Raw genomic sequence first — 20,468 nt, forward strand, 5'->3', positions numbered from 1 at the left:
AGTAACTGATTTGAAGCTTTTAAACATAACCTGCAATGCAAAATTAAAGACAATGTGGCCTGTTAAGTTATGTTTCAATAGTTGGGAATTGTTTTACATTTTTTATAATATACTACATGTTAATACACTGCTGTGTTCCAGTATGTACCCTAAGTCCTAGTCCCAAGAGTCAGTTGTAACTATTCTCTTAATAAAAATTTATGGGGAAAAAAACAAGGCCTTGAAAGTGCTTGAATTTATATATATATATATATATTTATTTTTTTTTTTTTTTTTTTTAACTTAACGTTAGTAAATTGGCTATATATTTTTTCCATGCTGTTAGTGATGGCCAGAGACCACAATAGCCTAACAATATTGGAGAACCAGTACTTAATTTGCCTCAACCTTCTCACTGATGGGTGTGCGGTTAATCGGTGAAACTCCCTCTGACTGCCGTGATGTACACCTGGATAACCAGCTAGCAGTTTGTGGAAGCTAATGGGGGTCCAAATAAAGAATACAAGATGGTAATACAGAAAAGAAAATATGGTATATAGTCAAAGGGGGTGATCAATGGACCTTTTACAGAGGCCATGGATATATCTTGTGGCCGTTCTATGGGGGTTCTGCAGAATATCCTCAGTTCTGGGAGAGATCTGACTCGGACACACAACACGCATGCAGCCTTCCACATTTACCCAATAAAGCGAGAAATGTCAGAGAGGGGATGACTGCTACTGACTTTATATTGCATAAAAATGTAAAATATAAAATATAAAGGTGGCTTAATGTGTCCGAATGAACTTAAATGCACCAGGAAAAAAAGTGAAGTGAAAAACAAAATCACGTGAAAGCATGTCACGTGACTGCTGTGTCTATAACCGCCTGTCCATAGCCGAGTTTAGACGACTGTACCAGCCGAGGACACGATGAACACACTGTGAGTGCTTTAAATAAATTCATAGTTGTGTATTTTTCATAGAGATAACTGGGAAAGAAAAGAGTCAGATGACGCTAACTCTTTTTAACGTGACTTGTAATGTGGCGCACCTTGTATTATTTGTTATTACCGGTTGTGCTGACCCAGATAGATAACTAGCCGCCAGCTAACATAGCAGGTTAACAGTGTTCACATAAGGTTAACGCAAAATAAAAACGTGTCTTTTTGTTATAAATGAAGAGTAAGCAAACCGTTTAATATGTTTGCATTGAGCGTGTTAAGAAATGCGTGTAATTTATACACGAAGCAAAGTCACATTGACACTTTTTGTTGTCAACCTTACCCTAGTGAGGACGTGTTTTTCCGGTGACATTTATGTATGAATAGAATAGAATGAGGAAGAAAGCTAGGAAAATCAATGCAAATAGTACACACCCTCTTTCGAGCCAGTTTGAGTGTTTTAAAAAAAATCCTTTATTCCATATGCCATCAGTATCCTCAACCAAACCAAGTGACAACATCAATATGAGCTGCTATCTTAATGAATTTAAGCATATTTATTTTGTTTTTATCTTGATATCTTTTTTTATACTCAACTTACTATGTCTGATATGTTGTCTGTAGGTTTATTTCTTGTATGTCTGGTGAGCCAAAGGAAAATTTCCACCCTGGTGGACAATAAAGATTTATTCTATTCTATTCTATTCTAAAGAATCTCTGCACGGACATTTTTTTCAGCAATATTTTGTTTCTCCTTCCATCAGGGTGACCTTCTCCATCCCCTTGTTATTCAGCTCGTTGGTCTGGAGTGGATATCTGGAATATGACCAAGATGTCTTGTGAGCAAATCCACTTTAAGAGTCATTTCCTTACCGCTGTCCTTTAATAAATCATGTTTGTACCTCACCTTGTTTAAACCCTTTTTGCAGAATTTGAAAGTCAAGCCTTATTGATTTTTTTCATAGACACAGACCAATGTTGACAGCCCAAATGTGCAGCAATTACCTAGCCTATATAAAAAATATAAAAGGCAAAATCCATACAATATTCTCGGATATGGAGGGTGGAAAAATGTCCAGTGGTTTGCACCTATTATCATTGCACCTAGTATATGGAGTTGTTTTTAGGAAACTAATACTTTAGAGACTTTTGTTTCCAAGTGTGGCACCAAATTAAGTGCAAAAATCACATTCAGATTTTACCATGGTGAACAGTTTTGGTTTCTAGGACCTGTGATGTCTGTCGTTAAATTTGTGTCTGTTTTGGGAGTATTTGAAAACCTTCTAAATTTCTCATAAACTGCAGGACAGAATTACACAAATTTGGGGAAATTAATTGACCCTGGGTTGGTTAAAAATGGTAAAATGATTGTGATGTTTCTGAATGTTTGAATAAAGGTTAACTGTAGAATCACAACAAAGTCATCAACACACTTGAAATTCAACAGGTTGATCAGCAGCTATATATATATATATTCAGTTTCACAGTGTTGAGTAAATTGAAGCCAGTTTAGTGAAATAAACAACATGAATGGTTTTCCTGTTTTCTCAGGATACCAGACGACTGGACTCATGTGGGTCGGGTGAACCCAACAGAGGAGCTGGAGCTGACCTTTGCCCTGAAGCAGCAAAACACTGACCTGCTGGAGGAAATACTCACACTGGTGTCGGACCCTGACTCAGCACAATATGGTAGGGCTTTGTCTGATAACTGCCGGTAGTCTTGAAATGACCATAAAGATTTAGGGTCTAAAAAAATCAGCATACACTTAAACTAAACTAAACTAAACTAAACTAAGATGCTCAATGGTGTTTGTGTGGCCACTTGATTTCTAATTCTGTCCTTCATACTGTGCAGCATATCACAGGAATATGAACTTAAATGCTCTGGCTTGACAGTTTAAAAAAAACCTTAACTGATGAGGCAAATCCCTTTTTTTTTTTTTTTTTTTTTTATAGTACATCAGAGTGACAGAGGTCTGTTTTGTCCTCCACAGGTAAACACCTTACCCTGGAGGAAGTATCCTCCCTTGTGCGTCCATCTGAACTGACCCAGAAAGTGGTGCATCACTGGCTGCAGAGTCATGGGATTACAAACTGCCTGACTGTACGCACTAGGGACTTTTTACAGTGCAAGATGACTGCAGAGTAAGCATATTTTTTTTTTTTTTTTTTTTTAAGCAACATTTGTTCTGCTTACTCAACAGTCATTTTTACTTGCTCTTGACACCGTTAAGACACAGAAAGTAACGTTCTGCTCAAGTTCCCTCTGTTTGCAAACCATACAAGGCCATGCTCATATCTCGTGACACTGTTCCTCTTTCTGTGGTTATTGGTTAAAATCAAACTTTGTGTCTTTTGAAATTTGTAAATCTGGGCCAAGGTTATTTGATCTTAAACAAAAAAACACCAACCCCTGATGACACTGTTTTACTAACTGGCAGCAGTTAAACTGCACTCATGGAGTAAATGTAACTTACTTGGAGTTATAGTATATCATTTTTGCACACAAACCATTACGTTTCTTAAAAACCTGGAATTGCATCTGTTTATATGTCCATGATTAGGAGTGGATTTGTAGACATTTAGGCTGTGGTCGTTTTTGTTTTGTGTATTAAGGGTTGCAGAGACGCTGCTTCCGGGTAGCAAGTTCCACCGTTACATCAGGGACGGCAATTCTCTGGTGAGGTCTTCAGCTCCGTACTCTGTTCATGATGATGTTCACCAGCACCTGGACTTTGGTGAGAATCATTTCTTTAGCTGTAAAATGTTCGGCTGTCATCTGTGATTGCTGTATATTTATGTGTGTGTGTGTGTCCCCACAGTTGGAGGGCTTCACCGCCTCCCTCCTAAAGGGCAGGACCTCAACAAAGCCTCTTCTAACAGGAAGCAAAAGCAGTCTAAGGCAGGGGTGCACCTGGGAGTGACTCCCGCCATCTTAAGGGCCCGCTATAACCTCACAGCAACTGATGTGGGAACAGCTCAGAACAACAGCCAGGCTGTAGCTCAGGTGTGACCATCTCAGAATCAGTTAATAATACTGTAAAATACTGTGTGCTGCGTCTCTGTTAGACATGTATGCATTAGCTCAGACAGTATATTCTTACCTCAACTTAGTGTACTTGCTCACTTTAGCTAATTGTTTGTTTTTATATTTTAGTTCTTGGAGCAGTACTACAGCCCTGCAGACCTGGCAGAGTTTATGGGCATTTATGGCAGTAGCTTCAAGCATCTCTCTCAGGTGGACCGGGTTGTAGGCACTCAAGGAGCAGGAAAGGCTGGCCTGGAGGCCAGTCTGGATATAGAGTACATCATGAGCACAGGGGCAAACATCTCCACATGGCTCTTCACCAATCCAGGTCTGTATGAGATAGTGAAGCTGTGGGTGTGTGGGTGGAACTGAAAGGAGAACTTAAAATTATATTGAATTGACTTACAGTAAAAGTAACTTAACAGGTTGATGCATTTGGAGGCAAAACACCATACAGCTTAAAGTAATAGTAGAGTCAGTAAAAATGCATTGCTATGAATAGGCATAGTACTTTTTTGGCTTATTACAGTATGACCACCCACATTTAAGCCCTATCAAAAGACACACACACACACACACACACACACACACACACACACACACACACACACACACACACACACACACACACACACACACACACACACACACACTCTCATTTCCTCATTGTCCTTCAGGTCGTCATGAGTCCCAGGAGCCTTTCCTCCAGTGGATGGTTTTGCTCAGCAACATGTCTGACCTGCCCTGGGTTCACACTATCAGCTACGGAGACGATGAAGACAGCCTGTCTACTGCGTACATGATGCGCATCAACACAGAGTTTATGAAGGCTGGCGTCAGGGGAATCTCTTTGCTTTTTGCTTCTGGTCAGTAAGGAGGAAGTATGCAGAACCTATCCACATGCCTTGTACTTGTAGCAGAGAGTCATATTTTGTCAATCCTGTTACATGCAATGACTGTGACCTCTCGCTTGTTTCTGGTTTAGTTTCTAATTAATCTTGTTTGGTCAGTCAAAAAACTAATTCCTGTTTTCAGTGGACACAGTAGTGTAATACTGCAACAAATGTAAGCTGTAATTTTGTTTAGTGTCCTGAGATGGAGCTGATGAACAAAAACAAGACACCCTTGGTCTCTCTGGCAATGTGTCAACTTACTGTGGCTTTGCTCCATTGTTATCAACATGACATTATCTCACTTGAAACATCAATACACCTCTATTGTTTTAAATAAACATCCGTGGCATGTTGGCTCTGGAAAAAAAGGTTTACACGTTATCTTTTGACCTGTACCTTTTTTCCACACCTTACAACAAACCTCGAAACGCTGCCAGTTGTCAATAAGATATGCTGTATGATTACCTGCCACATCATCTTTAGTCTCTCTGATCTTAAATCTTTAAAAGCATCTCTTACATCAATCTTGTTCCATGTTCAGGTGACAGTGGTGCAGGCTGCAGACATTTGGGTAAAGATCAAAACTCTTTCAGGCCAAGTTTTCCTGCATCAAGGTAAAACATTTCTACATTTCTGAAAGGAAACTAGTTTCTGCATGATTGTAGATACTGATACTAGCTTAGAACTGGACCTCTTAAGGCATTTGTTTCATGCATTATATTGTTATTGGAATCTACAAAGAAATACGGATGTTCCATTTTAAATTGAACAAAGAATTTACCCTGCACAATGTTTAGCAAAAGACTGATTCAGTGCCTCAGAAGAAGTTGCCTCCTTTTGTATGTACTGTAATGTATCTAGTGTAGTGCAGGTCTTGAAATGAATACAAAATAAAATAATAAAATCCTAGTTTCAAAAGATTATGGAAAAGCACTAAACCTCTAATGCTCTATGCCCTGCGTGTTGTTCCCAGCCCATATGTGACTACAGTAGGAGGAACCTCATTCAAGAACCCATTTAAGGTCACATATGAAGTCACAGATTACATCAGTGGAGGAGGCTTCAGCAACGTCTTCAAGATGCCCGACTACCAGGTAATATCACTTTTTGCTCACTTATTGCAGACAGTGTAATTCAGTGTAATTCATTCTGTGGATTTGTGTTCCTGTAGGCCAGTGCAGTGGATGGGTATCTGAAGACTGTAACAGCAACCCTCCCTCCTCAGTCATATTTCAATACTAGCGGCAGGGCCTATCCGGACATGGCTGCCCTGTCAGATAACTACTGGGTGGTAATCAACAGAGTACCTGTCCCCTGGGTGTCTGGGACCTCGGTAAAATATGTCAAACTTGGGTGATGATTTGAAGTGAAAACTAAAGATAAACCCCAGTTGTACAAAAACTATATAAACTGAACAAGCAAGTTATTCACCATTCTAAAGAGAGAGAGCAGTTACCTTTTTTTAGTAATAATTGCTCACTTGTGCTTCATTACATTTACCTTCCAGGCATCAACCCCTGTGGTCGGAGGCATGCTGTCTCTCATCAATGACCAGCGGCTGCTAAAGGGCCTGCCTGCCCTCGGCTTCCTCAACCCTCGCCTCTACAAGCTCAAAGGACAAGCTCTCTTTGATGTAAGTCAAGTTATTGCTGTATCAAAAATCCTTTTTAGAGTTGCCCCTTAAAGCTTGTTTTTAGACTTGATTTATGTAGCAATCTCACTTACACTTAGTGGCCACTTTATTTGGTACACCTGTATCTGTAACCAATTGCAATTCAATGCCTCAGCTATTTTTCTTCTACTTTCTTCTTTGGCCTTTATTAGATAGGATAGCTGAAGACAGGAATGGGGGGAGAGAGGGGGATCATATGCAGCCGAGGGTCGTAATCAAACCTGGACCGCTGCAGCAAGGACTGAGCCTTAGTACATGGGGCGCACACTCAACCAGGTGTGCTATCAGGCACCCCTAAATACCACAGCTCTGACAAATTCTACATTATACCAAATTTATGTTCAGTTTTTGTTGACATTGTCAGAAATTTGTAAATTAAATTGTTTATTATTGAGATATTAGTTAAAGGAGCTGTTGTACTTCACCTAACTACATTATATAAAAGAGGTGCCTCTAATTGTTTTTGTTCTTCCTATTTACATAAAGGAATAATAGAATAATATAAACAATATAATGCAGTCTAGAACATAATTGAATAGATGCCTCTAAAAAACTTTAGGCTTCATAAAAGTAGACCGTAGTTGTATTAGATTGCATTCGATTTTACAGGTGTACAGAATAGTGGCCACTCAGTGTATTTGCAAAGCATTTTCACTGTTTTTCAATGCATGTACAAGTGAAAATGACATATTGTATACCCAAGGAACCAAATTGTAGAACTTAATTAAATTCCACTCCTAAATAACTTACTATGCAGTATTGTGTCACATTCAGTATTAAAAAATGCCATACTACTGATAATATTTGGTCACGTTGCTACTGTAAGTTGAAACAGTGGGTTTTGTACATTCCTTAAGACATCCTGGTAAAATAAAGTAGAATGAAACCATTTTGCAACACATTTTGTAATCATTGTCTGGTTCCTAAATGCTATGCATCCTTGTCTCCAGGTGACTGAAGGCTGTCACCTGAGCTGTCTGGACGAACAGGTTCAGGGTAAAGGTTTCTGTGCTGCACCATCGTGGGATCCTGTTACAGGCTGGGGGACACCAAACTACCCTGCACTGCTGGCTGTCCTGCTAGCTGAGTGAAAACCATCAGGGTGGCGTCTGCTCTAAGAGCAGGTACATACATGTACATATATACACATCCAAAGGCAGGGCAGTGAAATGGAGGGAAAACTATTCCTAGACTTTAAAATGTATGCCTGTTTTATTGAGTTCATTGAGGTTGAAACACTGCATTCTTCCAGTCTTCAGGAACGTTTTTATCTGTTGTCACCTGTATCCATTTAAGGATTGATTCCTTTTCATCGGTATATTTTTGTTCTCCAAAAGGCTTAAAACTGTTTCCTTAAATATTTTTTAGGTCAGGGATAGTGGTGGTTAGAGATTTTAAACGCTACACTGCAGTTGCTTCTTTATGCTGTTCACTGCAATATAACTGACCCAGATTTCTCTTTGAATCAAAAACACTTACAGGCAGATTAGTGTTAACTGTAATCTTATGCCTTAAATTCATGCCGCTAGATACACAGAAGTGGGAAGGTTGGGTAAGTGGTTATTATGCATTAAAGAACATACTAAAATACACACACCAGTTCAAGTTCTTAGATGTACACATAGCCCTATTTGAATACTATTTGTTTTATATTGACAGTGTTATGTTATCTGTCACAATCTATATACCAGATGCAACAATTTCACCAAATCAGGAAATTTAGCATGAAAATACACAGGTTTTGTTTGTATTAAGACAGATGGCTAAAATGTGTAATAGTGTCTATTTTGCCATACTACTATGCAGGGATGAGCTAGGTACAAGTAAACATTTAATGTAGTAACAAATAGACGATCTGCATGCAATTCTAAAAATGTCACTCATGTATTTCAGATAAAACTAGAACATACATTAAGATTAACAGGACCTTTTTTAAAACTTGATTTTTACTTTGGTTTTGCTGTTTACTCTGCGGCTATAAATGAACCAAATGCACTATGTGGGTTAAAAGTGATTCAGCAGTTCTTCCCACCAGCATTGTTGAACTCGTTTCTATCCTTAAACCACGTAAATCCTTAAGTCAGATGTATTTAATGTGAGAGACTGCCTGTGTGAGTTTATTAAAGATGGATTTTTACTTGGAAATGTAAATTGATTGTTCAGGATTATCCTGTGAAGGCTGATCTGGATGCTGTAGTTTTTAGACCTGTACCACATGCTTGTGCAAAAGAAAATGTAATGGAAATTAATCGTATGTGTTACTACTAAAGACCTGATTGTAACATTTGAGATAAGCAGCTGGCAAAATGAGCGAAGAGTATCTCTTAAAAGGAGTTATACAAATTAAACCTTTTAATTTCCAATGCAAATTTTGACCGTCTCTTTTGAATTTGTCTCATGTCAGACAGAAACAATGATTCGACCTGCTGTAAGATGTCACTTTTAAGCTGCTCAATTTAAGTTTTAAGACCTGACACAATTGTCAATCATGTATAAGCGGTGCACTGAAAAATAAATCCGGAAAAGGACCAGTAATTTTGTTTTTTCTCCATGTTACCAAACGAGGAAATTGAGTGCTTTATCAAACCACTATGAAACTACAGAAGAAACTTCAATACTGAGTCATATCAACATTTAACAGTAAATGTTAATGATTGACCTATAATAAAATGGTTTTATTTGTAAAAAAGGACAAATGACACTTTGTGGGTAGTGCAAGGGGGGAAACATTTTAATTGGTGATCACTATTAAATCACATGGCTATTATCTACATGATTCTGATATTGTGTTGTACAAAATGAAAATATGGAAAGACCCCACCCCTCCCCCCTCAAAACACTCACATAAAGGGGAAAGGGAGAAGTAAAACAAACTGAAACCAAGAACAGCTATGGGCACAATCTTACTAATTACATTACCACAGAGCTTATGTCAAACCGTGTACAATATGCACACTTGGGGAAAGTACAAAATTGAAAAGGTGTCATTGCTGAGGATTGATGCAAATTTGACATATTGAAAAAACTTTTAACTGGCTGTGTTAAGGTATAAATACATTTTTAGGTACAGATCCATGAATTAACATCTTCACAAGAAGAAAGTGTAAATTGTTCCATCCAGGTAGCGCCAAAGTAGGGTAGGAGGCCTGAGGGGGTCGGGGTTCTCACGAGTTCCTTGTTCAATCCTCCATAAGTTTATCAAAAGGTTTGAGAAAAGATAATTTCTCAAAAACCTTTCATCTAGAGATGATACAAATGGGCCTTCTTGTCTCACAAAGCAGGCCGCGGGACATAAGTTTGTCAAGGAGCGGCGCTACAGGCCAAGTCCTCCAGCGTATGATCACGTTGTCGTTTCACTGGTTGTTTTTGGCTTTGGCGTGTGTGAGGATGTGAGACTTCAGGTTGGTTGACTGGGCAAATTTTTTGTTGCAGCCATCAAAGGGGCACACGTACGGGCGGTCTCCAGTGTGAATACGCACATGTGTGCGCAAGTTAAAGTCCAGAGAGAACCGCTTGCCACAGCCCTCAAATGTGCACTAGAGATGAGAGAGATGAGTTAACACTGCTGCATGTCTCAGCCTGGCTCACAGATAAACAGATATAATTTCAACTGAAGGCATTTGAGAGGACAACAGAGAGGTTTGTATATAATTGCTCTTCCACAAAGCCAGTTGGGTAAAGTTTACATTTCAGTATTATTAAAATCTTTCTTATCATACTACTAATGAAACAAAAGTAAAAGTATGCAGCCATCTCCAGAAGGAAGAAAATAAAGTGACATGCAGGAAGTAAAAAGGAACTCACTTGGAAAGGTTTCTCTCCTGTGTGTACGAGTTGATGCCTCTTCAGTTTTGAACTTTCAACAAAGGCTTTGCCACATTCTGCACAGACGTGCACACGAGGCCCGTGGGTATGCAAGTGTTTTCTCATTGCTGAGTTGTCCCTGAACATCTTGGTACATCCCTGAGCGGGAGAAAACCAGATAAAGCTAATCACTCTGGACATATTCACTTTACAGTGTAGCTTTAGCAACTGATCACATCAGCTCTTTATACCAGTGTAACAAAACATGCATGTTCTCAGAAAGTTAACGTCAACAACGACATACAGTACAACAGTAAGATTCTGTTCATGTATGTTAACCATCTTTTGCACAGTACTGTATAAAATATTGTAATGAACAGAACACTGCACTCACTTTGTGTGGACAGGCTATTGTCCTGGGTGCATCATCTTCTTTTACTTTTCTTGGCTTCATTCTGCAACAAAAATAAAAGTGGTCAGATCATTATAGACGGTTCTCAACTATCCACACCCCCGAAACACTAAGATTTGTTTACTTAATAAAAACAAATAACTCCTGGTAAAACATTTGCGTAATGGGCCATGCCACACAATTTAATTCCATTCTACCTTAAACATTTCACATCACACGCTGGTTTAACCAAATGAACTGCATTACACTTTTGCGCCATTCGTTTTTAATAATGTTCATTTAACTGGCTTTTACTGAAGCAAACTCATTTCTCTTAAAAACTTGTATGAATAAATTTATTTTATAATAGCCTACTGAAGTTTGCTCGCCATCATCCAGCCTGACTTGAACATGAACATAAACATTACCACGAACCGTGCAAATTCTGCCAGCTGTTTGGGGTCTGAGAGGTCAATGCCTGGGATGCCTCCAGGAGGAAGCTTCTTCCCCGTCATGTATTCAGAATAATCCGGAGGAGAGTTTTCACCCGTGATTTGATCCTCATGGTCCTTCTTATCATCTGATTGAGAGGAACAAATTGGTTGATAATTAAGACAGTACCATAACACGTGCAAAGAATTGATTAAAGCAATTTGGACCTAAACTTTAATCCCGTCACCCACAACCCTCACGATATTTTTCCCACTCTTACTTGTTTACTACTAATTGAATGTCTCGAAGGTTTTTATTCAACAAACATACAGTAGACATGGCCACCAAATGTGTCAGTCACCAGTTTATTATTTTTTTAATTAACAAATAGGGTGGAGTATTAAATATATATATATATATATATATATATATATATATATATATATATATATATATATATATATACACACACACACATACATATATACATATATACATATACATATACATACACATACATATATATATATATATACACACACACATATATATATATATATATACATACACACACACACACACACACACACACACACACACACATACATACATACATACATACATACATACATACATACATACATACATACATATACATATATATATATATTTCACTTTCATGAAGAAATGGGATAAAATGATTGTTCCTCTTAACTGCCAAACAGAGGAACTACTTTTGGACACAGGATATAGTTCGCTGGAACCATATGAACATTTAAGATGTGTTTAAAGCCTCGGAAGTGTAAAGTATGAGGGGTTCCTGAAGGCAACACCACCGCTATCGTTGAACTGAACTGCGCCACAGCGGCCTAGCGGAGCCAGCTGCACTCGATCCCACTCTCGCCGCCATCTTCGTCGGCCAAATAAACGCCATTTTTTCGGGCCGCCATACTTATTAGACCGGGGAAATATGGCGGCGCCCATCGACACATAAAACATGGCTTCCCAATAAAAACAAAAACATTACAAATGGATTTTAAGTGGCTCCGAGTTGGGAAATAGTTCATACTTTAGCGGAGGACAAGGCCCCAACCGGGCCCAATCACACGGCACACACACTGAGAACAAAGCGAGGGGCCAGCTTGAAAGAATTCACTCAGGACTCTGAACTTACCCGATGCCCACATAGTCACTGAAAACTCCCCCTCCAACGTTTTTATCTGGACCTGTTTCTGTTCCCATTTTCTGCCCATTTCTCCCCCGCCCAGGTAGCTCCTTTTGCCTGCTTTTTTCCCGCTTCCAGCCCTTTTCATCCGGCCTGTCGACGAGCTTCTCCCGGCGACAGTAACCAGAGTCTGTTCGATATAGTCCTCCTCTACGGCGGGCACTGGGATGAGGATTTGGTCCTCAAAGCCGTCATCCGTGTGCAGTTCAGAGTCATCCTCACCCACCACCTCTTCTCTTGTTTGCACCAAAATCACCTCTTGGTGCGAGTGAATCGAGTTTGGATCACCCGTGTCAAGAGGCTGTAAGGCGATCATAGGCTGATGTTCACCGTCGTCTCCAACAATTGTTGTCTCGATTGTCTCTACTTCGATTTCATGCAGTTCCACTATTTCGGCTGGCATTTCTGACCCGTCCGCTTCTATGTACAGGGTGTCCCCCGACGCCATAATAAATTTCTTATTTCCTCCTGCTTATATGCTATTTTTACACTCTCTTTTCGTCCTATCAACGCTGAAGCTTCCTCCTCCCTCTCCGACAACAACTCTAGTCCGCTAGTATACTCTCGTCGCCACAATGCTCCAGTTTAGAAGTCTCGCGTGATTTGGACCACGTTCAAATATGCAACTCAAACAGTACCTGCAGCGTCTTATTTCTTTAGCCTATAAATCATGCCCATAAAGATATTGACATCAATCTATATATGTACGTTATTAAATAATTGTAGGGAAAAATAAATAAAAATAAAAATGATCATGGTCATATTAATCAATATATGTAATATAATATTAATAATGATTCAAAAATAATTGTCTGACAAATCAAGCTAATGTAAATGAGGACATACCATTATAGCGTTACCTGAGTCTTGATCAACATTTCAGCTTCTTTAATAATAAATATAAATAAATAAATAGGGATTATTTTTTACTGAATCATGTGCTGATTATTTGTTTGTTTATTTGATTAATTGCTAATAACATTTGATTCGAAAATCACATTAAAATTGCTGGCTTTGTCAATATCTCGTCTATGGTTCGAGCAACAGTCCAAAACCCAAAGATATTCAATATACAATAACATAAAACAGAGAAAAGCAGCAAATTATCACATTTTGGATGCTGGAGTCAACAAATACTTAAAGAATTTGGTTGAAAAATGATGGAAGCATATAAACAATTGTCAACCTCGATGTATATTCACTTATCAATAATAATTGTATAATTTAAGGATGCAACTCAATACATTTCTCTCTCTCTCTCTCTCTCTCTCTCTCTCTCTCTCTCTCTCTCTCTCTCATAGTATATATATTTATATTTATGATTTTTCTGACGGACTATACCATCACTTTTTTTCGACATACTGTAAGACATTTATATTATACTATAGCTTTTTATGACAGACTATATACTATGGCTTTTTATGACTTTTTTTAACTATAATATGACTTTATATAAGACATGTTGTGGCATATTATACTATGACCCTTTCATGACATTTATAGGAAATACTATACTATGGCTTTTTATGACAGACTACACTTTGACTTTTTATGGCATTTATATGACATACTATACTATGACTTTTTATTAAATCTTTATAAAAGAGCAGCGGAGAGAGATGAACCCTACCTTCTTATAAACCTTAGCCAAGTGAGGACAATGTCATAGAATAGGGAAAAAAGTATGTCAAAAAATTTGAAAAAAGTCATAGTATAGTAGGTCGACAAAAGTCGTAAAAAGTCATAGTGCAGTATGTCGAAAAAAGTCATAGTACAGTATGTCAAAAAAAGTTATGGTATGACAAAAAAGTCAGAAAAAGTCATAGTATAGTATGTAGAGTATGTCGAAAAGAGTAGAAAAAAGTCACAGTATAATATGTTGAAAAAAGTCATAGTGTAGTATGTCGGAAAAAAAGTCATATTATAGTATGTCGAAAAAAAGTCATGGTTTAGTATGTCAGAAAAAAGTCCAAAAAAAGTCATGCTATACTTGAAAAAAGTCCAAAAAAGTCATAGTATAGTATGTTGAAAAAAGTAAAAAAAGTCATAGTATAGTATAGTATGTCCAAAAAAAGTCGAAAAAAAGTCATAGTATAATATGTCGAAAAAAAGTCCACAAAAGTCATAGTATAGTATGTTGAAAAAAGTCAAAAACGTCATAGCATAGTATAGTATGTCCAAAAAAAGTAAAAAAAAAGTCATAGTATAGTATGTTGAAAAAAAGTCGAAAAAGAGTCATACAATAGGATGTATTGTCAATGTATGTATGTATGTCAAGGTATTTTGAAAAAGTCATGTGACATGTGTTCTCTAAATAAAATATTCAAAAAGAAAATTGTTGCTGTGTGGCATTCCTTCTTTGTTAGTATAGTTCGAAATAAAAAAAGTCATAGTATAGTATGTCCAAAAAAGTAGAAAAAGTCATAGTATAGTATAACGAAAAAAGTCATAAAACTCATAGTGTAGTATGAGGAAAAAAAGTCCAAAAAAGTCATACTATAGTGTGTATAAAACAGTAAAAAAAAAGCAGTCAAAAACAGTCAGTATGTATGTCGAAAAAGTCATAGTATAGTATGATGAAAAAAGTCATAGTATAGTATGATGATAAGAAAAAGGCCAAAAAAGTTATAGCAGTGTATGTAGAAAAAAGTTATAAAAAGTCATAGTATAGTATGTTGAAAAAAGTCATAGTATAGTATGTCGGAAAAAAGTCCACAAAAGTCATAGTATATTAGGTTGAAAAAAGTCATAGTATAGTATGTCGAAAAAAGTCCAAAAAGTCATAGTATAGTATGTTGAAAAAAAAGTTATAGTGTAGTATGTCGAAAAAAGTCATAAAAGTCATAGTATAGTATGTTGAAAAAAGTCATAGTATAGTATGTCGAAAAAAAGTCGAAAAAGAGTCATACAATGGGATGTATTGTCGATGTATATATGTATGTATGTATGTCAAGGTATTTTGAAAAAGTCATCTGACATGTGTTCTCTAAATAAAATATTCAAAAAGAAAATTGTTGTTGTGTGGCATTCCTTCTTTGTTAGTATAGTTCGAAATAAAAAGTCATAGTATAGTATGTCGAAAAAAGTCCAAAAAGTTATAGTATAGTATGTTGAAAAAAAAGTTATAGTGTAGTATGTCGAAAAAAGTCATAAAAGTCATAGTATAGTATGTTGAAAAAACTCATAGTATAGTATGAGGAAAAAAAGTCCAAAAAAGTAATAGCATATTGTGTATAAAACAGTCAAAAAGCAGTCAAAAACAGTCAGTATGTAAAAAAAAAGTATGACGAAAAAAAGTCATGGTATAGTATGATGAAAAAAGTCATTGTATAGTATAATGATAAGAAAAAGGCCAAAAAAGTTATAGCAGTGTATGTAGAAAAAAGTTATAAAAAGTCATAGTATAGTATGTTAAAAAAAGTCATAGTATAAGATGTTGAAAAAAGGAATAAAAAGTCATAGTATAGAATGTCGAAAAATAGTAATAGTATAGTATGTCCAAAAAAACTCCTGAACTCCAAAATGAATGTCAGAATGGGAAAGAAAGGTGATCTAAGCAACTTTGAGCGTGGCATGGTTGTTGGTGCCAGACGGGCTGGTCTGAGTATTTCACAATCTGCTCAGTTACTGGGATTTTCACGCATAACCATTTCTAGGGTTTACAAAGAATGGTCTGAAAAATGAAAAACATACAGTATGCTGCAGTCCTGGGGGGGCGAAAATGCCTTGTTGATGCTAGAGGTCAGAGGAGAATGGGCCGAGTGATTCCAACAGATAGAAGATCAACTTTGACTGAAATAACCACTTGTTACAACCGAGGTATGCAGCAAAGCATTTGTGAAGCCACAACACGCACAACCTTGAGGTGGATGGGCTACACCAGCAGAAGACCCCACCGGGTAACACTCATCTCCACTAAAAATAGGAAAATGAGGCTACAATTTGCACAAGCTCACCAAAATTGGACAGTTGAAGACTGTAAAAATGTTGCCTTATGAGTCTTGATTTCTGTTGAGACATTCGGATGGTAACGTCAGAATTTGGCGTAAACAGAATGAGAACATGGATCCGTCATGCTTTGTTACCACTGAGCAGGATGCTGGTGGTGGTGTAATGGTGTGGGGGATGTTTTCTTGGCACACTTTAGGCCCCTTAGTACCAATTGGGCTTTGTTTAAAAGCCACAGCCTACCTGAGGTTTGTTTCTGACCATGTCCATCCCTTGATGGCCACCATGTACCCATCCTCTGATGGCTACTTCCAGCAGGATAATGCACCATGTCACAAAGCTCGAATCATTTCAAATTGGTTTCTTGAACATGACAATGACTTCACTGTACTAAAATGGTCCCCACAGTCACCAGATCTCACCCCAATAGAACATCTTTGGCATGTGGTGGAACGGGAGCTTCGTGCCCTGGATGTGCATCCCACAAATCTCCATCAACTGCAAGATGCTATCCTATCAATATGGGCCAACATTTCTAAAGAATGCTTCCAGCCCTTGATAAATCAATGCCACAAAGAATTAAGGCAGTTCTGAAGGTGAAAGGGGGTCAAACACGGTATTGGTAGGGTGTTCCTAATAATCCTTTAGGTGAGTGTAGTATGTCAAAAAAAGTAGAAAAAGTCATAGTATAGTATAACGAAGAAAGTCGAATGTCGAAAGAAAGTCATAGTATAGATGTTGAAAAAAGGAATAAAAAGTCATAGTATAGAATGTCGAAAAATAGTAATAGTATAGTATGTCGAAAAAAAGTCCAAAAAGTGATAACATAGTATGTAGAAAAAAAATCATATAAAGTCATAGTATAGTATGTCGAAACAAAGTCATATTATAGTATGTCAAAAAAAGGCATAAAAAGTAATAGTATAGTATGTTGAAAATGCTGAGAAAGAAACACAATAGTGTAGCTCAGTCATTAGGGTCTTGGGTTGGGAACTGTAGGGTTGTTGGTTTAAATCTCGGATGGAACAAGACAAGAAGATAAATGTTAAGGTATTTTGAAAATGTCATGTGACATGTGTTCTGCAAATAAAATACTCCAAAAGAAAATTGTTGCTGTGTGGCATTCCTTCTTTGTTAATATAGTTCAAAATAAATAAGTCATAGTATAGTATGTTGAAAACAGCCTTAAAAAGTCATAGTATAGTATGTCGAAAAAAGTATAAAAAGTCATAGTATATATAATGAAAAAAGTCTTAAAAAGTCATAGTATAATATGTTGAAAAGAAGTTAAAAAAGCTATAGTATATTATGTTGAAAAGTCATAGTATATGTCAAAAAGAGTCATAGTATAGTATGTCGTAAAAAGAATTCCAAAAAAGTGATAAGATAGTATGTAGAAAAAAGTGATATAAAGTCATATCAAATTATGTCGAAAAAAAGTCATAAATAATCTGATGAAAAAAAAGGCCAAAAAAGTTATAGCAATGTAGAAAAAAGTCATAGCATAGTATGTAGGAAAAAGTCATAGTATAGTATGTCGGAAAAATTGCACAATAAAGTCTTAATAATCTATGTTGAAAATGTTGACAAATGAACATAACAGTGTAGCTTGGTCAGTAGGGACTTGGCTTGAGAACTGGAGAGTTGCTGGTTCAAGTCTTGGATGGACCAAGACCAAGGAATGTGAAGGTATTTTGAAAAAGCCATGTTCTGTAAATAAAATAAAATATTCCAAAAGAAAATTGTTGCTGTGTGGCATTCCTTCTTTGTTAGTATAGTTCGAAATAAAAAAAGTCATAGTATAGCATGTTGAAAAAAGTAGAAAAAGTTATCAGATAAAAATTGTATAGTATAGTATGTTGAAAAAATTCATAGTACTAAATGTTGAAAAAAAGTCAAAAAACCTCATAGTTTAAAAAATGTCTTAGTATAGTATGTTAAAAAAATGTACAAAAAAAGTAATGTAGAGTATGTCAAAAAAAGTCATAGTATAGTATGTCGAAAGAAAGTCATACTACGTTGAAAAAAGTTATATTATGTTGAAAAAAGTCATAGTATAGTGTGTCAAAAAGAGTCCTACTACAGTATGTCAATAAAAGTCATAAAAAGTGAGTATAGTATGTCAGAAAAATTGCAAAAAAAAAGTCATAATAAAGTATGTTGAAAAAGTCAGAAAGTAAGACAGTAGTGAAGTTCATTCAGTAGGGACTTAGCTTGGGAACCAGAGGGTTGCTGGTTCAAGTCTTGGACGGACCAAGACCAATAAATGTCAAGGTATTTTGAAAAAGACGTGTTCTGTGTTCTGTAAATAAAATATTCCAAAAGAAAATTGTTGCTGTGTGGCATTCCTTCTTTGATAGTATAGTTCGAAATAAAAAAAATCATAGTATAGTATGTCGAAAAAAAGTCATAGTATAGTATAACGAAAAAAGTCTTAAAAAGTCATAGAGTAAATTGTTGAAAAAAAAAGTCATAGTATAGTATGTTGAAATCAAGTCATAGTATAGTATGTGAAAAAAAGTAAAAAAATAGTAATAGCATATTATGTTGAAAAGGTCATAGTATAGTATGTCGAAAAAAAGTCTTATGGTGATAATATAGTATGTTGAAAAAGTCATATAAAGTCATAGTATAGAATGTCAATAAAAAGTCATAGTATAGTGTGTTGAAAAGATTCATACTGCAGCATTTAAAAAATAGTATAGTATAGTATAGTAGTATAGTATGTCGAAAAAAAGTCCAAAAAAGTCTTAAAAAAGTCATAGTATAAGATGTAGAAAAAAGTCAAAAAAAGTTATAGTATATTATGTTGAAAATAGTATGTAGTATATTATGTTGAAAAAAGGAATAAAAAGTCATAGTATAGTATGTCAAAAAAAAGGCCAAAAATGTCATAGTATGTTGAAAAAAAGTCATAGTATAGTATGTCGAAAAAAAGTCATAGTATAGTATGTCAAAAAAAGTAGAAAAAGTCATAGTATAGTATAACGAAAAAAGTCTTAAAAAGTCATAGAGTAATATGTTGAAAAAAAAGTCATAGTATAGGATAACGAAATCAAGTCATAGTATAGTATGTCAAAAAAAGTAAAAGAGTTATAGTATATTATGTTGAAAATAGTCATAGTATAGTATGTCGATAAAAGTCATACTACAGAATGTCGAAAAAAAGTAGAAAAAAGTCATAGAATAGTATGTCGAAAAAAAGTCATATTAAAAAAGTCATATTATATTATGTTGAAAAACGTCATAGTATAGTATGTTGAAAAAAAGTCCCAAAAAGTCATAGTACCGGTATGTGGAAAAAAAGTCATAATATAGTATTGTGGTGGCAAATTTTATTTTAACCATTATTGATTAATGATTTTGACCATTTGTTTAAAGATTGTTTTAAACCTCCACATAATCCTGTTCCTTCCTCTTAGACTTTTAAAGACCAGAGAGGGACAGCTGCAGCCATGAACTCTCAACCTAGAAGTTTTATTTTTAAGAAACTCTAGCTTCTCATTTTTGTTTAACTTTTTGCTTAGCTAGAAGTGGAGAAGGCCGATGACTGTTTACGACAGTGAGAACTACGTAGGTTTCTGTCTCCTGAGATAAACTGTTGTTTAGGCTAATGTTAGGAACAGAGAGCAGAGGGGAAGGTGAGACAATGGTGTGACTGTTAATGATGTCCTCTTTTCAACTATGGCCATGCTAAAAGATACATTGAGAGGGGTGGCTTAAAGGAACACGCCAACTTATTGGGAATTTAGCTTATTCACCGTAACCCCCAGAGTTAGACAAGTCAATACATACCCTTCTCATCTCAGTGCATGCTGTAACGCTGTCTGACGGCTCCAGCGGCATCAGCCCAGCACAGAACATGCAGGTGAATGGTTCCAGTAATCCTACTGCTCCGAATAAGTGACAAAATAACGCCAACATGTTCTTATTTACATGTTGTGATTTAGAGATTTAGCGTGTACAAAAAACAACGTAACATGAGACAGCCGTTTTTTCAACTGTAAACAAAACCTGGAACTATATTCTCAGGTGGAAGAATATAGTACTTGGGCGGAGTGATATGCTCGCAGCAAGCCTGTCGGAGAATATAGTTCCCGGTTTGTTTACTGTTAGAAGATGGCTGTGTCTCATGTTACGTGGTTTTTTGT

The 20,468-nt window shown here is 36.4% G+C and overlaps 2 protein-coding genes across 2 annotated transcripts; one reads left to right on the forward strand and one right to left on the reverse strand.

Annotated features, from left to right (window-relative positions):
• The first annotated feature begins 839 nt into the window (after positions 1-839).
• Positions 840-9,052, forward strand: tpp1 (tripeptidyl peptidase I). Its single transcript, XM_028565537.1, has 13 exons — positions 840-922; positions 1,687-1,761; positions 2,474-2,613; positions 2,919-3,069; positions 3,541-3,662; positions 3,747-3,931; positions 4,082-4,280; positions 4,630-4,818; positions 5,387-5,459; positions 5,819-5,939; positions 6,017-6,178; positions 6,353-6,478; positions 7,468-9,052. Exons 1-13 carry the CDS (start codon positions 912-914, stop codon positions 7,606-7,608), a joined length of 1,695 nt encoding a protein of 564 aa, XP_028421338.1. The 5' UTR covers positions 840-911; the 3' UTR covers positions 7,609-9,052.
• A 175-nt stretch (positions 9,053-9,227) lies between these two features.
• Positions 9,228-12,960, reverse strand: yy1a (YY1 transcription factor a). Its single transcript, XM_028565538.1, has 5 exons — positions 12,319-12,960; positions 11,148-11,292; positions 10,716-10,776; positions 10,322-10,480; positions 9,228-10,053 (listed from the first exon to the last, which is right to left on the reverse strand). Exons 1-5 carry the CDS (start codon positions 12,815-12,817, stop codon positions 9,871-9,873), a joined length of 1,047 nt encoding a protein of 348 aa, XP_028421339.1. The 5' UTR covers positions 12,818-12,960; the 3' UTR covers positions 9,228-9,870.
• Positions 12,961-20,468: the final 7,508 nt, after the last annotated feature.

Source organism: Perca flavescens, chromosome 20 (assembly GCF_004354835.1).
Source record: "Perca flavescens isolate YP-PL-M2 chromosome 20, PFLA_1.0, whole genome shotgun sequence".
NCBI classification, from domain to species: Eukaryota; Metazoa; Chordata; class Actinopteri; order Perciformes; family Percidae; genus Perca; species Perca flavescens.

Bases quoted from the DNA above. Each gene is read 5' to 3' on its own strand.
- tpp1 (XM_028565537.1), top strand. The intron at 3,932-4,081 runs GTGTGACCATCT...TTTATATTTTAG, and splicing joins ACAGCCAGGCTGTAGCTCAG to TTCTTGGAGCAGTACTACAG. The intron at 5,940-6,016 runs GTAATATCACTT...GTGTTCCTGTAG, and splicing joins TCAAGATGCCCGACTACCAG to GCCAGTGCAGTGGATGGGTA.
- yy1a (XM_028565538.1), bottom strand. From the start codon at position 12,817: ATGGCGTCGGGGGACACCCTGTACATAGAAGCGGACGGGTCAGAAATG. The intron at 11,293-12,318 runs GTAAGTTCAGAG...CCTCTCAATCAG, and splicing joins AGTGACTATGTGGGCATCGG to ATGATAAGAAGGACCATGAG. The intron at 10,777-11,147 runs GTTCGTGGTAAT...TTTTTGTTGCAG, and splicing joins CAGCTGGCAGAATTTGCACG to AATGAAGCCAAGAAAAGTAA.